General features: G+C 43.8%; 1 protein-coding gene across 2 annotated transcripts; it reads right to left on the reverse strand.

The window, feature by feature from the left end:
- Positions 1–36: 36 nt before the first annotated feature.
- Positions 37–21804, reverse strand: LOC133443843 (cytochrome P450 2F2-like). 2 transcript variants are annotated; one of them, XM_061721124.1, is made up of 11 exons: positions 21517–21802; positions 13548–13710; positions 12255–12407; positions 11984–12144; positions 10623–10691; positions 10396–10500; positions 10052–10190; positions 7829–7914; positions 2152–2253; positions 1916–2057; positions 37–1819 (listed from the first exon to the last, which is right to left on the reverse strand). In XM_061721124.1, the coding sequence occupies exons 1-11, from the start codon at positions 21676–21678 to the stop codon at positions 1632–1634; spliced, it is 1470 nt and encodes a 489-aa protein (XP_061577108.1). In that variant the 5' UTR covers positions 21679–21802; the 3' UTR covers positions 37–1631. The 2 variants fall into 2 exon arrangements, with proteins under 2 accessions (XP_061577108.1, XP_061577109.1); XM_061721125.1 differs by lacking the exon at positions 2152–2253 and having other exon boundaries at positions 21517–21804.

The following is a 21804-nucleotide window of genomic DNA, read 5'->3' on the forward strand; positions in this document are numbered from 1 at the left end:
TGAAGAAATAAAGAAACAAAGAGACTTGAATGCTATTAAAGGTTTAATCTTATCATTTATACAGTTTTCTCCGTCTCAGGAGACACACATACATGAACGGGCTCGTCTATGAGTCTCTCCTGAAGATCTGCAGGAACCTCCTGAAGACAGACTTCTTCTTCTATGGTTTGGGTTTGTTCATGTTCTCCAGCTGCTGCTCCAGATCCTCCACCATGAGGACCAGACTCTCCAGCGACTCCTCCATCTCCACATCTTTCCCGTGCAGATCCTCCCGCAGGGCGGACATCATCCCCAGCAGGCAGGACTTCTCCTCCCTCCACTGCTGCGTCTCTCCCACCAGCACCTTCTTGGCTCCACGACGGCCTGCTTCGTGCTGAGGACGGCTCCGTGATGCTGCTGCGTGTGGCCGAGCTTCTCCTCCTGCTCCATCTCCTCCTCCAGCTGGGCCAGGCCGGCTGCGCAGCACTTAGCAACCAAACACCGCTGCATTGCATTGTGGGAGGTTTCTGCTTAGCTAGTGTCCATCAATCCATATTAATAAATTTATCCGGAATGAGTATGGATAGTGCATACTATTGAGTATGTACTAATGTTTCGGACGCACTAAAAAATCTCACATACTGTTTTTGCATACTCATTAGGGTGGAAGTATGGAATTTCAGACGACGCCATGGGCTTCAAAATATACATTTAAAGGAAAACACCTCAAGCATAGAGCTTTTCTCAGCAATTTTTAGGTGAGATTAAAAAAGATTAATTAGAAATTAATTGCAGATCCTAATTAATGGATCGCTCAATTTTTTTAATCGCTTGACAATACTAATTTAATGACAACGATCTAAACAAGAAGATACAAGTGGTGCCATGATGCTTATTTTGGCAACTACAATATATTTCAGCTTCTACTACTACTGCTTCAAAGTATTTTTCAAGGGATAAAAGCCAAAAAAATAAAACAATGCATTATTTGAGTGGCGATAGCTGTCATCGATATACTAACAAAAGACTGTGACGTTCATGTGGATTTTACTTATTACTGTATTTTTAGGGCCTTCGCACTGTAAGTGCGAAGGCCCTTTTGTATCTGTAAGAGTTCTCGTTTTTATTTTTCCGACGAAATGAGGGCCTTTTTGCCCCCCTAAACGTGCCCCAAAAGTCACCAAATTTTGCACGCAAGCCAGGCCTGGCGAAAAATTTGATATTTAATGGTTTGCATTAATGGGCGTGGCCTAATGGCTCAAAAGCGCCCCCTAGAAAACTTTGTGCCTCAAGCCCCCCCATACGGTTTGACGTACGTGCACCAAAATCGGTACACACCTGTATCATGTCGCAACTTAAAGAAAAGTGTGTATATATATATATATATATATATATATATATATATATATATATATATATATACATATATATCCATATTTTGTTAATCCAGGTACTGTATAATGAATTTAAGTAGTAGTAAGTAGATTTTGTACCTAACTGTGTCCCACCACATTCGTGATCCCATCCCTGTCATTAATTTTTAATAGGAACATAAAAAAGCCCTGCATAGACAAGTAATTATGATTTTTAAAGGTAAATTCCAGCGGATTTATTTCAGGAATTGTGTTTCTCGTGTGCATCTGCACAGCACGTCATTGCTTTAACCTCTGTTGCACCTTCATGTAATAAGGTTTGGGAGTCAAAGTGGCACCAAAGACTGGAGTAAAGTCTGGTTCTCCTGCATCTTCAGGCCAGATGAACTTAAACCTCCTCAGCAGAGTCACGATGATGAGGAAGAGCTCCATACGAGCCAGACTCTCTCCCAGACACATCCGAGGCCCTGAGGCACAGAAGAAACCACAAATTAGGATACTGTTTTGATTTTGGTTTTCTTTTCTTTAGTTTCTTCTGTTTAGATATTTTTCTACACATGTACCTGCAGAGAAAGGCATGAAGGCTTCTGGTTTGACAAACTCTCCCTGATCATTGAGGAAGTTTTCAGGGTTGAATTCATGAGGATATTTCCACTGTCCTTCCTCCCTCAGCACAGACGTCAGATTCTGGATGACCAATGTACCCTGAAGAGAAACCAAAAGAACAAAGAACTTAAAGGACACGCTTAACTCTGGTGCACCTCGAGCTAAAACTTATTAAAACAAGTCGCCTCCTTACCCTGGGAATAGAATATCCCATGAGCTCTGTGTCTTTAGTAGTGCAGTGAAAGACACTGAGAGGAACAGTGTTGGCAATCCTCTGCACTTCATGGATCACAGCCTGGAGGAAAAGACAGTACACACAGTTTTGGTGCTGAAGAAATAGTGCAGGCTCTAAAGATCTCAAGCAAATACCATTATTTATATATATAAAATATCTACAAACAATTTCAGTCCTTATAGTGCCACCTTGCGAAATACCATGGCCATTACTGCTAATAAGAAATCTTTAGTCACTTTATGCAATCATACCAGCTGTGGGAAAATCAACAATTGTACAATTTTCCCACCCGTTACAGAAACTTGTTAGATGTTTTAATTTGGTCTTGTGTGCCCCAGTTTTTTCAGTGCCAATTAATGTTCATTATTACCCTGACTGAAAGGTTTCTGTGCCATATTAACCATGAAAATGACGTTGACTTTGGGATTGAAGCCACTGCTGTGCTGGTCCAGTGTCACATAGGCCTATGATGTAAGCATGTTGGTGCTAGCCTTCCTGGAAGCCACAGAGTTAACAGTAAAGTGCCTGAGAAGTGGAAAAAAACTAATGGGCCAACATGAGAATCTATGGGAGAGATCTATAGTGTCAATTCAACACCAAAAATATAAGCAAATCAAAACCCAAAATCTGAGAATCAGAATCCAAAATCTGAGAACCAGGACACAGAATCTGTCACCAGGAAATCAAAATCTCTGACCAAGAATGCAATTATTGTTCTCAGTTATACAGTAATCCCTCGCTATAACGCGGTTCACCTTTCACAGTCTCGCTGCTTCGCATTGCGCATCGTGTTCTGCATTCTGATTAGCTAAATAGTCTCCCTGCTTCTTCACTGCCTGTGTCAATAACGTTGGTCGCTTAGCGACAATGCTGAGAACGGCCAATGAGCTTCAGCGAGCAGCTCAAGAACGGGACCCTTTGATGAATCGTTCATTACAGTTCTCAAATATAATCCATGGTGGCATGACGGTTTATAAGAATCCTTTTGCCCAAAAGAAAAAAGAGCGACAACAACTACCCATAACTATATTCTTCTCTGGAAAAAACACTCCTGCACCGCGGGCTTTAGAAGAAAAACACTACAGAGCAAGTCAGGATGCAGCGGCAGTCAGAAGAGCAGGGAAATACGCGCCAGTTACAATTTGTCTTACTGTACTTCTTGTATTTTTTTTCATAACCCTTTTTCATTTTCTCCCGTTCAAATACAACTACTCAGGTCGCGGTGGGGTAAGGCTGATCTCCGCAATTTGAAGCCTGGTATAATTGTAAAAAAAAAATAAAGGTTGCTACTCCGCGGATTTCACTTATCACGGGTTCTTTTTGGAACGTAACCCCCACGAAAAACCAGGGATTACTGTACTTTTCTCGCCATTACTTCTAAAACCATCTCCGTTTTTGAATTATCTTGCTCAGTCGCGCTTTTGCTTTTTGTGGTTGCAATTCAGAAACAAGTGTCAAATAAGAACTATGTCAAGTTACACCGGGGAGGGGGAAATAGCTTGGCCATATGTTTCATTATTTTTTACCAGTTTCTTGCACTGAAATGGCTCTAGAAATACTAAATGAGCTTGCTTTAAAAAGTAGGTTGGGTCATTTGTATGTTAAGAGGCGAATACCAATTCTTCATTCTTGTAGATGTAGAGAGTTCTGCATCAGATGCTGAAGGCAAGGAAGGGTGTGAGTCTGAGGATGTGAGACAACGTGAGCTCTTAGACGCAACTTTAAGTTATTTCCAGTAATCATGTGTAGAAGCAGTTTCAACTGAAATGAGCAGCAGCCAGTACTATCATCAATGTATCATTACATGTGAGACTATAATAAATTTGAGGCTAACGTAAATCATGTGTGTTTCATGCTTGTAGATGTGTTTGAGAGTAGTGAGGAGGCTGAGGAGAGAGAAAAGGAAGGGCCAGGTGAGGGAAATGCAGAAGAGCTGTTGTCAGACGACCCAGGACTGTGGCCACACAAGCTAACTGCTCAGCAGAGAGAGACTCTAGTTTGCAGACTGGCGAGTGAAAGTGTAGACCTGACCAAAGTGGCACCCAAAGACAAGGAAGGCAAAGCATTTCCCAACTATCTGCAATATGTTAAGTCAGACAATGGGCGTGAGAAGATTAGGAGGGACTCGTTGATTCACAGTGACAGTGCAAAGGCTCTCTTCTGCATCCCATGCCTTCTGTTCTCACATGAGCAGACAAGGCCATCTAAAAGTGCACTGAACAGCAAGGATGGACTTAAGTTATCAGACATCAAGTGGCAAAAAAATGTATAGAAAGTTCCCAGAACATGAGACACACACTCCCCACAAGCAGTGCTATGTAAAATGGAAAAGCCTTCAGCACTCATTATTGGTAGCCACCACAGGAGTTGATGGGCACCTTCAAGAACAGTTTCAGACAGAAGCAGAGAAGCATACCAAGATCTTAGAGAGGCTTTTGGATGCAACTCTTCATTTGGCTTTAAGAAATCTTGCATTTAGAGGCAAAACCTCAAATTTGGATGATGTCCATAATGGCAATGTTCTTGGAACTCTTGAGTTGTTGGCCCATTATGATCCCCTCTTACACGAGCACTTAGAAAAAGTAAGACAAAAGAAGAAAGGGTCACGTTTAACTCACTACCTAAGTCCAGACACGCAGAACGAGTTCATTGAGCTCTGTGGCAAGAGAGTGCTCAACACTATCCTGAAAGAAAGAGAAGATGCAATATATTACATCATATGTCATATGTGACTCAACACCAGACATATCTCATACAGAACAGAACGTGCTATTGGTAAGATATGTACATCATGACAAAGAAGACAGTGGTGCTTGGAAGATAGTTGAGAGGTTCATTGAATTCAAAGATTTTCACAAAAAGACAGGCCAGGAAATTTCTGAAATGATTCTGGGAGTTGCAGTCCAATGGCATACCTTTACAAGACTGTAGAGGACAAGGATATGATAATGGAGCCAACATGTCTGGGAAGGTGAAAGGAGTACAAGCTCAGATTTTAAAAATCAATCCTCTTGCTACATTCTCCCCCTGTGCTTCCCACACCCTTAATCTGGTTGGTGTCCATGCGGCTGAGTCATGTCCAGAAGTCGCAACATTTTTTGGCTCTGTAAACCGTCTTTATGATTTCATCAGTGCTAGCCCTGAGCGATGGGCAATCTTGAAAGAAAAGACGGGATGCTCTCTTCATCGTCTCTCTGACACTCGATGGAGTGCATTGCTGCAGTACGAGTTGTGGCAGCTCACTTGCCCTCCATCCTTGAGGCACTACAATGTGTCTTAGCCACCTGCAGTCTGACAAGTGAAGCCAAGTCTGAGGCAAATGGTTTGATCAGTTATTTCAAGACTTTTGATGCCATCGTCCTTCTTACTGTGTGGGTAAAGATTTTGCAGTGCATTGAAAACTGAAATGTGATTCTTCAGGCAGGTGATATTTCTCTGGATGTTGAGGCTGCAAACATCAAGGCACTACAAGAGGAAATGCAGGCTCTTCGTAATAGATGGGACTCGCTGCTTGCAGAGTAGCACAAGCAATGGACGTCCCTGATCATTTTCAAAGTGAAGAGAGACGAAAGCGAAAAAAAGGAAACGCATGCCAAATGAGATGACACAAGAAGATGCAGCTACTGAAGACAGTGCCAAAAATGCATTCAAGAACAACATATTTTTTGTTGCAATGGATAGCATCATTAGTGCCTTGAGTGCAAGGTTCCAGACCATAGCAAACATATGTGAAACATTTGCACCTATTCTGAAGCTGACTTATATGATGAAGCGCAGATAAAAACAACATGCCGGGCACTGGCGAAAATATATCACATGGATCTCTCACAAAAATTTGAAAATGAAGTGCTATACTTCGGCACCTTATATGATGCTACATTTCCAAAAAATCTGTGCTCTCTTGAGCTCCTTAATGCCATCTGGAAGATGCAGCTACAGAGCATTTTTGGAGAACTTTGTATTGCTTTGAGAATTTTCTGCACACCTCCTGTCACAGTTGAAGGGGGTGAACGGGCTTTCAGCAAGTTGAAGCTGGTTAAGAACTACCTGAGATCAACAATGGGCCAGGATAGACTGAACAGCCTTGCCATTCTGTCGATTGAAAGCCAATTAGTCAAACAATTGGACTTTACAGATCTTATTAATGACTTTGCAAACAAAAAGACCTGTCAGTGGGCATTTAGTGGGATGTAAATTACATCTTTACATGTCATGTCAGCAAGCCTTTATTTCTTTTTCTGCAAGATGAAAAACAATTTGACAGTTGACATTTTGTACTATTGCAGGCTCTATTGATAAGATGACATAGGCCTTTGACGTAAAAAGCAGAAACCAGTCACAACTTATTTTTTTCACATTGAAACTCAATATTTTTCTGTTCATTTCTACTGTACCTTCTCATTACAAAAGGAATGTAGCTTATTTGATTTGATTCTGAGTGTACAGTTGTCTCTTGTTCTCCTGTTCAAGAATGAATGTTTTACATCAAAATTTGCACGAGTGTCATGGATCAAAATGTTAGTACACAAACCAGATGTAGCTGTTTTAGGTATTTGAGCACAAGTAGGCCAAGTGCATCAATCCAGAACCACTCATCAATATAATCTGATCTTATTGTAGTTGATAGTAGTAGATTGTATAAATACACCCCCCCCCCCCCCCCCTTTTTTTTTTCTCTCTCATGCACCTCGCGGGCATGGATAGGGGCCCACTGACATTGAGAGTGTACAGGGCCCAGAATTTGGTGCTACACCCCTGGCTATATGCACTTTGTTCCCTCCAGTTCTGCAGCGTAGCTTGAAAGCCATGGCAGACGCCTGCGTGACCATAGCAGGCGTCGTCAGGCATCAACATACTTTGTCAAGCAGCGCGATGCAGGCGTCCTGAGCCACCACAGGTCATTTTTGACGCTTTCGGTGTGAATCGAGGGTGACGTAAGTCACTGAGTCAGTAGTAAAAAAAGCTACTAGATCTCAGCTATGTCCCACATCCCCACTGTTAGCGAGTAAATCTCCATTCACTCCCACGTTAAAATGTCCAACGTTAGAGCAGAAATATACATATTTACAGCCTGGTTTGAAAAAAAAAGTTTTTGTCTCAGTTGTTTGATTTCCCACCCATGACAACTCTGAGGGGGGTTCATTTTTTGTGCCATGCAGGAGAATCGTCATGTGCTTAGCGAGGGAATCAGCCGTTTGTTCTAACCCAGCGTCAGCCGAACATTACAGTAATCTTTGATTTAGCCATCAAATCGACCTTTGAAAGGATATATTCAGCTGTAATCATTTGCTGGCACTTCTGCAGATATTTTGGTGGGGTTCGGCTAAAGTAGCTGGAAGCTGCAGCCAACTTTGACATCTGGTGGACATGTTCCTGACAGCTTTCTGGACAACAAGGCTGAGTGCTGTACAAACCAAGAGGCCTAAAAATCCACTCTTCAGGAAAAAAGAATAAGTCACGCAAACTAATCCTTTCGTCCATTATTTTTACCAGTCTATGTTTTGGGCAAAATCACCCCAGATACTACAATTATTCTCCAAATTTATATATTTTTTATTTTATGATCTCCAGCTAACATGCTGCTCAGATGTCATTGAAGTGATTAAAAGGAGAACCCTGTAATCACCCTCTTTACCTGCATGTACGGCATGTTGAGTCTGTCCTCAAAACTGGCCCGATCCTTCCCCTCCAACACCTGGTCTATCTCCTGCTGACATCGTTCTGGGGCAACAAAGTGGACATTTTGACGTATTTTAGTACACAACCTTAATGATAAAATAAAAAAAATAATTTAAAAATTGTGAAGATGACAATGAGAAGAAAGAGCATGAATGGTGAACGAGACAAAACTGGCTTAAAAGTATAATTAGTAAGTAAAATATTGTCATGGTTTTGTCACTTCCTGTTTTATTTTGAAGCCCATAGCTGCGTCGGAAATTCCATACTTCCACCCTAATGAGTATGCAAAAACAGTATGTGAGATTTTTTAGTGCGTCCGAAACATTAGTACGTACACAATAGTATGCGCTATCCATACTCATTCCGGAGAAATGTATTAGTATGGATTGATTGACACTAGCTAAGCAGAAACTTCCCACAATGCAATGCAGCAGTGTTTGGTTGCTAAGTGATGTGCAGATACGTATATGTCATGTATAATATTAAGTATAATATTATTATATTATATCAATATAATATTCGTATATAATAATATTATATTATGTCATCTTGTCTCGGCCAGGATAAACGGGAAAGAGCGGAGCGGTGCGCTGCTACTGCTGCTGTGACAGGAGTTGTTACCATGGTAACAACTCCCCCTCCCAACGGCAGGAAGTGCCGTGTGGCTCTGAGTAATACCAGAGACGTTCTATAAACGAGACAGCCCACTACGGTTGTGTTTCCTGTATCTGTGTCACGTGGGTTTCCCCACTCCCCCGCCCCTTTAGGAGACAGGAAGCAGGTCCTGAGTCTATTGAGTCCTATGGGAAAAGTGAATGTGAGCACAGATTATTACCAATTCCTTCGCCCCATAGTAACCTAAGTGAATATGGAGCCCATTGCTCAAAAGCCACAAACCTTCTGAACATTCTGACACCAAAATGGCAATTTTCAGACCGACAGATTAGGAGAAAATGAACTTTGTTTGAGACCTGTCTCTGTCTGAGCAACGCACTCTCGCGAGATTTGGCTCTCATAGCTCTGCTCAGAGTCGTCGGTCACAGCAGAACTGCCAAAGTCGTTTTCCCATCGGATAAAATGAAGTTTAAAACTAAAATAAAACTTGCTTCTTTGCTTAATAATACTGTTATTGTTATTATTGAAGTCTTTTTGGAAGGGAAAAAAAATATTAGACTGTATAGATCTTGTACTGGGTGGGCGACCACGCCCACTTAGGAGACAGGAAGTGGATATCATTTCATACCATTGGCAATAACGCTAATGCGCTATCTTCTGTATAGAGTATATTTGGTAATACGTCCGAATTAATGCATAGGCACACTACTGATATTTACTCAAAAGTGTGCCCGACTTAAGTATACTTTTTGAGTATATATTGTTTAGTATGGCATTTTGTACGCACCGCATGTCTTTGTGTTTCAGTTCTGGTTCGACCTTTCTGTTACCCATCTGCCCTGATTGTCTTCACCTGTGTCTCGTTAACCCTTGTGTATATCTGGTCTTGTCTTTCCCTTGCTCCTTGCTGGTCCGGACTGTTTTGTCCTCCATGTGTCACGTCACGTTTTTGTACTTTTGATCCTAGTTGAAGCTCTGGTTTTTGTATCCTGCTTAGCAGCATTTTTGGTTTTGTTTTAGTTAAATGTTTATTTGTTTTATGTTAAGCACTTTGTGTTGCATTATTTGTATGAGAAGTGCTTTATAAATAAAGTTTGATTTGATTTGATAAATAAATCACATTTTTTGGAACTCCTGCCTTCTGGTCTCCTGCATCTGGATCCTCACATACCACTCCCTGACAAATATAGGGCACAATTCAATCCAAAACGGTTACACGCACCAAGATAAAACAAACTGTTGCCTCACCCGCTCTCATACAATCCAAAGCACTTCAATTTACATTAAAAAAAAAGTCGAAAAAAGAATGGAATCAAACAAAAATAACAAAAAAGGACTCTAATACCTCACAATGTCTTCCTGACTCAATGGTCTTAAGACCCATCATAAATCTACTCATGATGCTGCCTTACTACATGCATGTCTTCCATAATGCTTTTAACAAGACATGTACTTTTCACTTGTATGTTCTACTGAGTGAACTCTAACTGACAGAGAGATAGCGTGAATGTGACCGTCCGTGTGAATATGTGGAGAAGTTGCAAGTGTAGGTGTTCAAGCATACCTTGAATGTGTGGGTAGTTACTCAGGTAAAGAAAAGCAGTTAGCAGGGTGTTGGAGGTGGTGTCAGTCCCAGCAAAGTGAAGATCTAGAGCGTATACAGCGAGCTGTTCTTCTGAAAATAACGAATCATCATCGCCTCTCTAAAAGGACAATAATAGTGAAAAGTGAAAATCTGCATGAGCTCCCATTAATTAAAGTAATACATTCAGATGTTACAACTTTTAACTGGGGGGGGGGGTTATCTGCAAAATAACCCCCCCCCCCCTCCCGCGCACACACACACACACACACACACACACACACACACACACACACACACACACACACACACACACACACACACACTTTATCCAGTTCATCCAGATAGCAGTCGACAAAGTCTCTTGGCTCTCCAGGTACTCTGGTCTTCTTGTGGTCCTTCACCAAATGAGTTACAATATTATCACAGGTCTAAAACAGAACAAAAACATGTTTTTAAAAAGCATGTATTCACAACAACTCCAATGAGAAATACAGCTTTCAAAAGCCCAATTCAGTCACATGCACACCACCAGAAATCATTTTAACATTACCTCAAAGTTCTTAAAGGCCTTTCTGAAGGGTAGTGGCAGGTTACGAACTATGGGAAAACAGTCATACATCTGTAAAGGAGAATTCTTTGTATTAGTCTCCAGGTATGGACATTTGTGTTTTCACCGAGATATTCTGAGATGACAACCTCAGTATGTTTCTTCCAGAATGATTTAGCTTTATTATTTCTGAAACACAATACTCACATAACAACCTTTTTAAAATTACTGCATTGGCATCCTGTGTCTTTGTGGATCAATTTTGAGGTTCTATTAATGTCTGAATGGTCTTGCACCTTCTTACCATGCTGATTTGCTTTTACCCTACAAACCCTCGTAGACCCTCCGATCCTCCGGTACCCACCTTTTAACCCGTCTCATTATTAATGCAATAACATTGGTGAGGCAGCCTTCCAACATTAGGTCCCACGTTTATGGGACCTGAAGGCCGCCGAAAAGGTTGATATTTTTGAAAGCAGACTCAAGGCTCGGTGGTTAGCACTGTTGCCTCACAGCGAGAAGGTTCCCGGTTTGACTCCCTGGCAGGGTCGTTCTGTGTGGAGTTTTCATGCTCTCCCCGTGCTTGCGTGGGTTTCCTCCGGGTACTCTGGCTTCCTCCCACAGTCCAAAAACACGTGTAGTAGGTTAATTGGTGCTTCTAAATTGCCCGTAGGTGTGAGTGTGTCTGTATCTATGTGGCCCTGCGATGGACTGGTGACCTGTCCAGGGTGGACCCCTACCTCTCGCCTTAGCTAAGATGGGGTCCAGCAGACCTCTGTGACACTGCAAAGGATAAAGCGGGTATAGAAAATGGATGGATGGACTCAAGACTCACTTTTTAATTTGGCATTTCTTAGCTATTTAGCCCCATCTTTCACTTGTTTTACTGTATTTACTGCCTATGTCTCATTTATTTATTTATTCATTAATTTTTGTTTATATTGTTTGATTTATTTATCTCATATTTTAAAATTTAATATTTATATTAACCTCAGGGCCGCAGAGAACGTTTATGTTTTTAAAAAGAGGCTCAAGACCCATCTCAGGCTTTTAACTGACTCATTTATTAACTCCTTTAAATGTTTTATGCTCACCCTTATTTTATTAATATATTAATACATTTTATGTTTATGTTTTATGAAAAGCACTTTGTGTTACATTTTTTGTATGAAAGGTGCTTTACAAATAAAGTTTGATTTGATTTTACTTTTCTTTTTCTATTTTAGTTAGTTTATTTGCCATATTTTTATTTTGTAAAGTGCTTTGTCCTACATTTTATGGTACAAGGTGCTTTATACAGTAAATAATGTTTGATTTGAATTTGGTTTTGATTTTCATTTAATTTGAAACATATTTTGACTCACCAAAACCCATGGTCCATTGACTATTTTAGCATTCTCAGTGAAACACTGAACAATCACTTTGATCATCTCATCATCATACTCGTATCGTGTATCAAACAGAACCTGGCAGATGATGTTGGAGGCTGCATTGTGAAACATGACCTGAGGAGTCAGAGTTTTACCTGGGAAAAATAAAGCACAGTATAGTGTCCCATTGCACAAAAACACAAGATCATTAAAAAAAAAGGTAGCACATCACAAAATGGGATTCTGTGGATTCTAGATGGCATACCAATGCTCTTTTCCAATGTTTTGATGGTGTATTGAAGCTCGTCATAAATTCTGTCTTCCATTGATGTTTTCCCGAGGCCAAAGTTTCTCAAGGTCATCAGAGCAAAGCGGCGAAATTCCCTCCATCTTGAACCGTAATCTGCTAGGATCAATCCTACAACAATTCATGTCATGAATATCACTAAATTAATTCACATGAAATGAAATTGGATTTGATTAAATCAAACCACATTTCAAATATAATGTATTAATCATCAAGGGAAAATGAATTGTTTAGTAAAGAGTAATTAATGAATTGATTAAAAACTGTTGATCTGGCAGTGACGCAGGAATTTGAAGATTTCATCCTTGAATGCACTGAGGTTTTGTTGCCCGGCAACTACTGAGCAAATGACAGACGCAGCATCTGCAGATAACGCAAGTGAACTAACAGGGCAGATAACATGGATGGGAACTAACAGCATAAATCTCAATATCTGGAGTGCAGGGATGAAAACACATCCAGGATAACGTCTGTTTTTAAAACCACCAAAAAAAACTGTCTCGCTTGCAGTCATTGTTTAAATGAAATTATTAATTTAATTGAAAACACTCCCTGAAATCACTCTTATTCCAACCTTTTGAAACTTGTTTTTGAGGGGAAAAAGACCAATAGTCATTTATTTTAGAATAAATAAAAGAAAAAGAACAATCACAGACACACACTGTCAGCAAGAAAATGTGAGTTTGTGGTAAATTGTTGATATAGTAGCCCGGCATGAGACGAGAGGCTCCAGGCTGCAAAGGGGCCGGTCATATGCCCCGGCCCCCGGCCCGGCTCTGATATGTTCCGCTACTGTGGGTGGTATTGAGAGCTCAAGTGAGGTCTGCTGCAATCTGGATTCCAAGGAGCTTCTCATTGACTGCACACTGAACCTCCAACCCCTGTAAGACCAGTGGACCATGTGCTCTTATTCTGATTCTCTTGAAGTCAACAATGACCTATTTGGTTTTCTTGATGTACACATACAGATTTCTCTCTGAGCAACATTAAATCAGATATTTGATCTAATCCCTGTAGTACATGTCATCATATGCAAACATCTCAGAGCTGATGGCAGTGTGGACTGGATCAAGCACACATTCACGTGGGTACCTGTAATCTAGATGAGGATGGGCGATATATTGTTCCCTATTACTCCTTGTGGCCTGTTGGTTTGTGTGGACTTTTATATATGGAGATAGTAACAGCAGTAGAGACTACACTTTTAAGTGTATTTATTCGGATTGTTAATTAACACATCTACTCCCTTACCTTTTCGCTGGGTGACATCATTAATAAACAGATCTTGGGGTCTTCCAGCAAAATCAGTAGCTTTGATCACAATTGCCTCCTTCATGGCCTTCAGTCCATTGATGACAACAGCTGGTTTTGGACCCATAAACAAACTGTACACATCTCCGTAAGATTTGTTCAGCTGGAAGAAAAACAAGATTAAATGTTAGATGTTAAAAATGTCAGGCCGTCTGAAGCATTATACATTTTAAAAGGTCTTAATATAAATAAAATATCAAAATAGCTAGACACAGTAAAACTGCAATGTATGGGTCATGTAATACTTTCTCTGCTTTCACAGAGGAGGGAACTTGTAATGCCACAATCTAGTTTAAATGGTTCATATCTAATCATTGTGTTATATATTAATGTTATTAAGTGGTAGACTCTTGAAGTTTATGCTTAGATACTGAGATTGCAAATTACTGTGTATATTAGGATTGGGAAAATGTGATGGTCCTTTTAAAGGAGCATGAGGCTCCTTTTAAGAAATGAGACTCTCTAGCGCCGCCCTTCACCACGACGGCCGTCGGGGGTACTGCAGCCAACAGCGTAGCCGGCACGGGAGAACGGGGAGAACGTGCATGCAGCGTCATGTGACGTCACATCCGCAGGACAGCGCGGGAAATTCCGGCCCGGAATTGCAGCACATTTTGCAGCACACAGCCTGTTCAAGGCAACGGAGAGATACACTAGAGGGCTCATTCTTTTTGGTTTGGAACGCTTCATCTGACATTATGACTAGAAAACTTGAAACGTATACGAATTTTTTTCATAAATCCTGCCTCCATCCTGCCTCTTGAGGCCGGATTGTGGCAGGACTTATGAAAAAAATCTGTATACATTTTAATGTATATACATGGGCATGCACAATGACGCTGCATGTGCGTTCTCCCCGTTCTCCCGTGCCGGCTTCATTGTTGGCTGCAGTACCCCCAACGGCCGTCGTGGTGAAGGGTGGCGCTAGAGAGTCTCATTTCTTAAAAGGAGCCTCAAGCTCCTTTAAGGCTTAGACTAAGTTTTTGATTAAAGAGATGTTTTTCAATGACAGGAAGCAACCTGTAATACTTTTTGACATACAAAATGGTATCATCAGCATACAAAATGCGCAACAGAAAGAAGAATTACATGTAGATAATACTTGCAGAGTAAAAAGCCAGAACCATGACTGATAGCAAACCATAAGTGACACTTTTGCAAACTGGTTTGGTGCTTTATATATATAATTGTCAACAAACAAAGTTTCATCTTTGTGGGAGAGAAAGCAATAAAATCAGCTGTAAACATCAAAACACAAAGAAAGAAGCCAATATGGCTACATGCTGTGAAGGCATGAAATGGTTGGAGCTACATACAGTACATCAAAGAACAATGCTACCTTTCATCAAACCTTACTAACACTGATAACAGTGATCCTACATATTTTCTTATCAACAGAAGAAATCAGAAAACAATCATGACCTACAGTGTACTCTATCCAGTCTATACTCATAATATGTAGTGCAAATGGAAAGAAACCAAAAGTATGATTGCTCAAGAGTGATTGCTCAAGATTGCTCAAGTCTTACTTTTATAATAAACATGTGGCTTGTATTATTTAGTGGCCTTAAATTCATAAATAAATGTTGAAGATATTCTTGTGTTTTTATTTCGTCCATCCATTGTCCACCGCATTATCCGGGTCGCGGGGGCAGCAGTCGGAGCAGGGATCCCCAGACTTCCCTCTCCCCGGACACTTCCTCCAGCCCTTCCGGGGGGACTCCAAGGCGTTCCCAGGCCAGCCGAGTGACGTAGTCACTCCAGCGTGTCCTGGGTCTTCCTCGGGGCCTCCTCCCGGTGGGACATGCCCGGAACACCTCACGAGGGAGGCGTCCAGGGTGCATCCTATACAGGTGCCCGAGCCACCTCAGCTGGCTCCTCTCGATGTGGAGGAGCAGCGGCTCTACTCCGAGCTCCTCCCGGGTGACAGAGCTCCTCACCCTATCTCTAAGGGAGCGCCCCGCCACCCTGCGGAGGAATCTCATTTCGCCCGCTTGTATCCGGGATCCCATTCTTTCGGTCATGACCCAGAGTTCATGACCATAGGTGAGGGTGGGAACGTAGATCGACCGGTAAATCGAGAGCTTTGCCTTTCGGCTCAGCTCCTTCTTCACCACGACGGACCGATACAATGACCGCATTACTGCGGCCGCCGTACCGATCCGCCTGTCGATCTTGCGCTCCGTTCTCCCCTCACTCGTGAACAAGACCCCAAGATACTTAAACTCCTCCACCTGAGGCAGGAACTCTCCCCCGACCTGGAGGGTGCAAGCCAACTTTTTCCGGTCGAGAACCATGGCCTCAGACTTAGAGGTGCTGATTCTCATCCCAGCTGCTTCACACTCGGCTGCAAACCGCCCCAGTGCATGCTGAAGGTCCTGGCTCGAGGGAGCCAACAAGACCACATCATCTGCAAAAAGCAGAGATGAAATCAAGTGGCTCCCGAACCGTACCCCCTCCGGCACTTGGCTGCGCCTAGAAATTCTGTCCATAAAAATAATGAACAGAACCGGTGACAAAGGGCAGCCCTGCCGGAGTCCAACACGCACCGGGAACAGGTCTGACTTACTGCCGGCAATGCGAACCAAGCTCCTGCTCCGGTCATACAGGGACCGTACAGCCCTCAGCAGAGGGCCTCCGACCCCATACTCTCGGAGCACCCCCCACAGGATGCCACGTGGGACACGGTCGAAAGCCTTCTCCAGGTCCACAAAACACATGTGGACTGGTTGGGCAAACTCCCATGCGCCCTCGAGCACCCTGCAGAGGGTGTAGAGCTGGTCCAGCGTTCCACGGCCAGGATGAAAACCGCATTGTTCCTCTTGAATCCGAGGTTCGACTATCGGCCGAATTCTCCTCTCCAGCACCCTGGAATAGACTTTCCCCGGGAGGCTGAGAAGTGTGATTCCCCGGTAGTTGGAACACACCCTCCGGTCCCCCTTTTTGAAGAGAGAGACCACCACCCCGGTCTGCAAGTCCAGAGGCACTGTCCCCGACTGCCACGCGATGCTGCAGAGGCGTGTCAGCCACGACAGCCCCGCAACATCCAGAGACTTGAGGTACTCAGGGCGGATCTCATCCACCCCCGGTGCCTTGCCACCGAGGAGCTTCCGAACTACCTCGGTGACTTCAGCTTGGGTGATAAATGAATCAACCTCTGAATCCTCAGCCTCTGCTTCCTCGACGGAAGGCGTGTCAGTGGGATTGAGGAGATCCTCGAAGTATTCCTTCCACCGCCCGACGATGTCCCCAGTCGAGGTCAACAGCTCCCCTCCTCCACTGTAAACAGTGTTGGCGGAGCACTGCTTCCCCCTCCTGAGGCGCCGGATGGTTTGCCAGAATTTCCTTGAGGCTGACCGGTAGTCCTCCTCCATGGCCTCCCCGAACTTTTCCCAGACCCGAGTTTTTGCTTCCGCGACCGCCCGGGCTGCAGTCCGCTTGGCCTGCCGGTACCCGTCAGCTGCCTCGGGAGTCCGCCGAGCTAGCCAGGCTCGGTAGGACTCCTTCTTCAGCTTGACGGCATCCTTTACTTCCGGTGTCCACCACCGGGTTCTGGGATTGCCGCCGCGACAGGCGCCGGAGACCTTACGGCCGCAGCTCCGGACGGCCGCGTCAACAATGGAAGTGGAGAACATGGTCCATTCGGACTCAATGTCTCCGGCCTCCCTCGGAATCCGGTCAAAGCTCTCCCGGAGGTGGGAGTTGAAGACCTCCCTGACAGGGGAATCTGCCAGACGTTCCCAGCAGACCCTCACGATACGCTTGGGTCTTCCAGGTCTGACCAGCTTCCTCCCCTGCCAGCGGATCCAACTCACCACCAGGTGGTGATCAGTTGACAGCTCAGCCCCTCTCTTCACCCGAGTGTCCAACACATACGGCCGGAGGTCAGATGACACGACTACAAAGTCGATCATTGACCTCCGGCCTAGGGTGTCCTGGTGCCACGTGCACTGATGAACACCCTTATGCTCGAACATGGTGTTCGTGATGGACAAACTGTGACTCGCACAGAAGTCCAACAACAAAACACCGCTCGGGTTCAGATCGGGGAGGCCGTTCCTCCCAATCACACCTCTCCAGGTAACACTGTCGCTGCCCACGTGAGCGTTGAAGTCCCCCAAAAGAACGATGGAGTCCCCAGTTGGGGCACTTTCCAGCACCCCTCCCAGGGCCTCCAGGAAGGCCGGGTACTCTGCACTGCTGTTCGGCCCGTAGGCCGAAACGACAGTGAGAGACCTATCCCCGACCCGAAGGCGCAGGGAAGCGACCCTCTCGTTAAGTGGGGAGAACTCCAACACATGGCGGCTGAGCTGGGGAGCTATGGGCAAGCCCACACCAGCTCGCCGCCTCTCACCATGGGCAGCTCCAGAGTGGAAGAGAGTCCAACCTCTCTCAAGGAGCTGGGTTCCAGAGCCCAGGCTGTGCGTGGAGGTGAGCCCGACTATCTCTAGTCGATACCTCTCAGCCTCCCGCACAAGCTCAGGCTCTTTCCCCCCCAGCGAGGTGACATTCCATGTCCCTAAAGCCAGAGTCGTCGTCCGGGGATTGGGTCGCCGGGGCCCCCGCCCACGGCTGCCACCCAAATCACACGGCACCTTCCCCTTATGAACCCTCCCGCGGGTGGTGGGCCTACGGGAGGGCGGGCCCACGTCGCTCGTTCGGGCTCCGCCCGGCCGGGTCCCGTGGGCCAAGACCCGGCCACCAGACGCTCGCCTGCGAGCCCCGACCCCAGGCCTGGCTCCAGGGTGGGGCCCCGGTAACGCCAGTCCGGGCGACGTACACTTCCTTGCTGTTTTTTCCTTCATAAGGGGCTTTGAACCGCTCTTTGTCTGACCCGTCACCTAGGACCTGTTTGCCTTGGGAGACCCTACCAGGGGCATTAAGCCCCGGACAACATAGCTCCTAGGATCATTCGGGTGCTCAAACCCCTCCACCACGGTAAGGTGGTGGTTCAAGGAGGTGAGCAAATGTGCCCCTCCCCCTCACATGATGTTTCGTTTTTGGCAGCCATTTTAGATTTAGTCTTGGTCTTAGTCTTTTGGACAAAAATGCTTATTAGTTTTAGTCACATTTTAGTCATTTCTATATGTGATAGTTTTAGCCTAGTTTTAGTCGAAAAAAACTCAAAAAGGTTTTAGTCCAGTTTTAGTCAGTTTTCCACCCAGCAGAAAATACTTTCTGATCTACTATAAGGATTAAAAAGGTCAAGAACAAAAACATACTTTGGCAATTGTCTTTATTTCTTAAAATTGTGCATGCCTAAGACATGCCCAAAAAATAAATGAACATCATACAACCCCAGTGCATCTTTAACTTGTGCAAACATTCTAAAACAAAGTAATAAAATAAATACAAATCCCAGAGGTGCAGTGAGGTAGGTTGAAAGTATGAAACAAACATGATGCTTGAAGTTTTTTAACATAAGTTGAATAAGACAACCAATGAATTCTGTAAATACTGTATTGGGTCTTTAACTCAAATTAAATAAATATAAACAACAATGTTTAACAACATGAATTAGAGGGGGGGCTTACTACCCCTTGTGCAGTCTCACGACAAAAAAGAAATATCACACTAACATCTGTACTAATAATAGTAACAGCTTGCTGTTAGCAAAATTAGCCTACCCACCTCGATTCAGTTTGAGGAAAGCGCTAAAAACTCTCTCAGCAAATGCCTGAGATGCTGGCATGCCAGAAGATCCAAGTTGATCGATTTAAGGCTTGGATAAACAGAATCTCCCTGTGCAACCCAAAATTCAAGGGCAGTCTCTTGGTTTATAGGCTGTGACAGCTGCTCCTTGAATTTCCTCATTTCCTCCTTGACACACGACTTTGACAGGCTGGACCTGGATGGCCGGCTTGCTTTTGACAAGAATTTGAATCTGGCCCGCTTTCTCTGTGGTCCCTCTTTGGACTCTTCTTCTTCCTCCTCCTCTGGCTCCTCATCTTCAGCCTCCTCCTACTACTGGTGGCACCGATTGAGCAATGTAATCTTCTGCTTTTCCCAGAAGCGCCTCAATGTGCTTCAGGTGCAACTGTTGGGTCGAGGAAGCATGCAGCAGCAGTGAGAGGTGAAAACTTAGTCACCCTGGATTCACACTGAAAGCGTCAAAAATCTTGTGACGCCAGCGTCGCGCTGCTTGGTGGATTCACACTGAAAGCAGAATGTACTGCCGACGCCTGCAGTGGGCGGGGTTTCAAGCTGCGCTGCAGAACTGGAGGGAACAAAGTGTATATCCTACACATATCTATATATAGCATGCACATCTTCAGTTTCCTATTTCACCATGGATCACACTTTGGGAAACCTTCTTTATATTTTAGCGTTATTTCCGCATCGATAAGAGTGAGTTTGATGCTCCTTAACAAGGTCGGTCTGCAGATCAACAGCAACCATCGGTGAGCCGTTGGACCCGGTGAAGCTGCAGTTTGTCTGCGGTGAACACTGAAACACCGGGTCGGGGCAGATTTGGTCATGATGTTTAAACTGTGTTTTGGGATTAATAAGCACGGTTTTTAATTATTTTGCGTTGGATCGATGCAGCAAATAAAATCATTTGGACCATTCAGCCCCTCAACCATCAGTTATGTGTTTCACATGAGCAGTTCAGGTAAAAACGGCAGTAAAATTAGCAAAAATGTCTGTTTGCTGGATGAAATATATTAATTCCTGATAAAATAAGTTTGTTAGTGCACAGCTCTGCTCATGTACGGACATGAATGAGTGTACGTTTGTGTGTACTTGAAAGTACAATCTGCATTGAGGCTTCTCGCTTCGGGAATCCCGGTCTGTGATTGGACGCTGCCTCGGCGTCGCCGCTGCTCATTTGCATAAAGTTGAGATTTTTCAACTTCAAATTGACGCCCTGCTCCTGCTGCCTCTCGACGCGCGCTTTCATAGAAACTGAATGGCAGTCGGCTGCCTGTGACGCTTCGGGTCAGTGTGATCAAGAAAGCAGCTGAACCGCGTGTCCATGTTTGCCTTCGTCTTCTTTGCCAGGGAAGCTAGGTCCTTGAAGCTAGAACCCTGGGTATGGGGGAACTCAGACAGGTGACCCTGCAGGTCCAGAAGGGCAGGCACCACAAGGGATAGGGACTGTGTGTCGCTCTGGAGCATCTGGGTATGCTCAGCGAAGGGGAGGAGTAAATCTCTTAGAGCAGTCAGCCTCTGCCACTCACTTGGTAGTAAATAGTTCCAGCTCATCCCATCCGCGACCTGAACTACTGAGTGATAGTAAACCATACGATGCACCTTTGCAAACTGCTATTTTGCTTTATTTATAACTTTAAGGGACCAAATTTGAAGTCCTTGACAAAGAAATAATTAGAAAACAATCATAAAACAGGGCAATGCTACTTTCATTAAATTTCATTAACAGAGAAAAAGAAAGATGTTCTTAAAAAATATTCTCCCACCTATTTGCTAATAATGAAAAGCAATCAGAAAACCGTCATGACTTGTACAACTGGTTGGATACATGCCAAATGTGAAATGAATGAAATTACTGATAACATGTATTGCAAATAGAAAACAGAATATGAGTATAATTGTCTCAGAGTAGCCTGTAATTCCTAAGTGCACATTGAAGAAATTCTTGTTTTTTATTTTGTTGATTTTGTTTATCAAGAATAGAAGTTTGACCAGTCCACTGTACAGTACATGACATGCTGTAATAGTTGGGTGCATACCAAGTGAGTATACCATCACATATATACAGTCAAAGCAAAATAGATGCTGAGAGACCTGGTTGAGTTCTTACTTTTCCAATAAACATAATTCATTTCAGTTTATATTTCATATTTGTTTTCACCATTCAGATACATTTTAGCTCAAATGTTAATAATTAAATATGTGCTATAGTAAGGCATTTAAAGCACAGTATCAATTATTGCAGCATATTTCTTACCCTTTCAAAGTCTTTCAAAGGGTTGTCTGAGCTCAGGTGCAAGAGGTTCCCCAGTATTGGCAGGACGGGCGGTCCTGGTGGGAAGTTCTTGGGCCTCCGAGGCTTGAGCTGGAGGATCATGAAAAAAACACAGAGCAACAGCAGAAATACTGAAACAAGCATGGTGGTGGGGATTTGAGTGAACTGGAGAGTCAAGTTGGTGTACTTGCTGCAAAAGGGTGGCTCAGCTCAGATATAAACCCTCCCTCCTCAGGCTGTGAACTTTGTTTCTTTACTAAAGGTGTAACA

Source organism: Cololabis saira, chromosome 5 (genome assembly GCF_033807715.1).
Source record: "Cololabis saira isolate AMF1-May2022 chromosome 5, fColSai1.1, whole genome shotgun sequence".
Lineage (NCBI taxonomy): Eukaryota > Metazoa > Chordata > Actinopteri > Beloniformes > Belonidae > Cololabis > Cololabis saira.

What these genes read in the sequence shown, in the direction of transcription:
- LOC133443843 (XM_061721124.1), bottom strand. Translation starts at nt 21,678, where the DNA reads ATGCTTGTTTCAGTATTTCTGCTGTTGCTCTGTGTTTTTTTCATGATC. An exon ending in AGGCCTTTAAGAACTTTGAG is followed by an intron (nt 10,501 to 10,622) that starts GTAATGTTAAAA and finishes GTTCTGTTTTAG; the next exon opens with ACCTGTGATAATATTGTAAC. An exon ending in TCAACATGCCGTACATGCAG is followed by an intron (nt 2,254 to 7,828) that starts GTAAAGAGGGTG and finishes CTTTTCCTCCAG; the next exon opens with GCTGTGATCCATGAAGTGCA.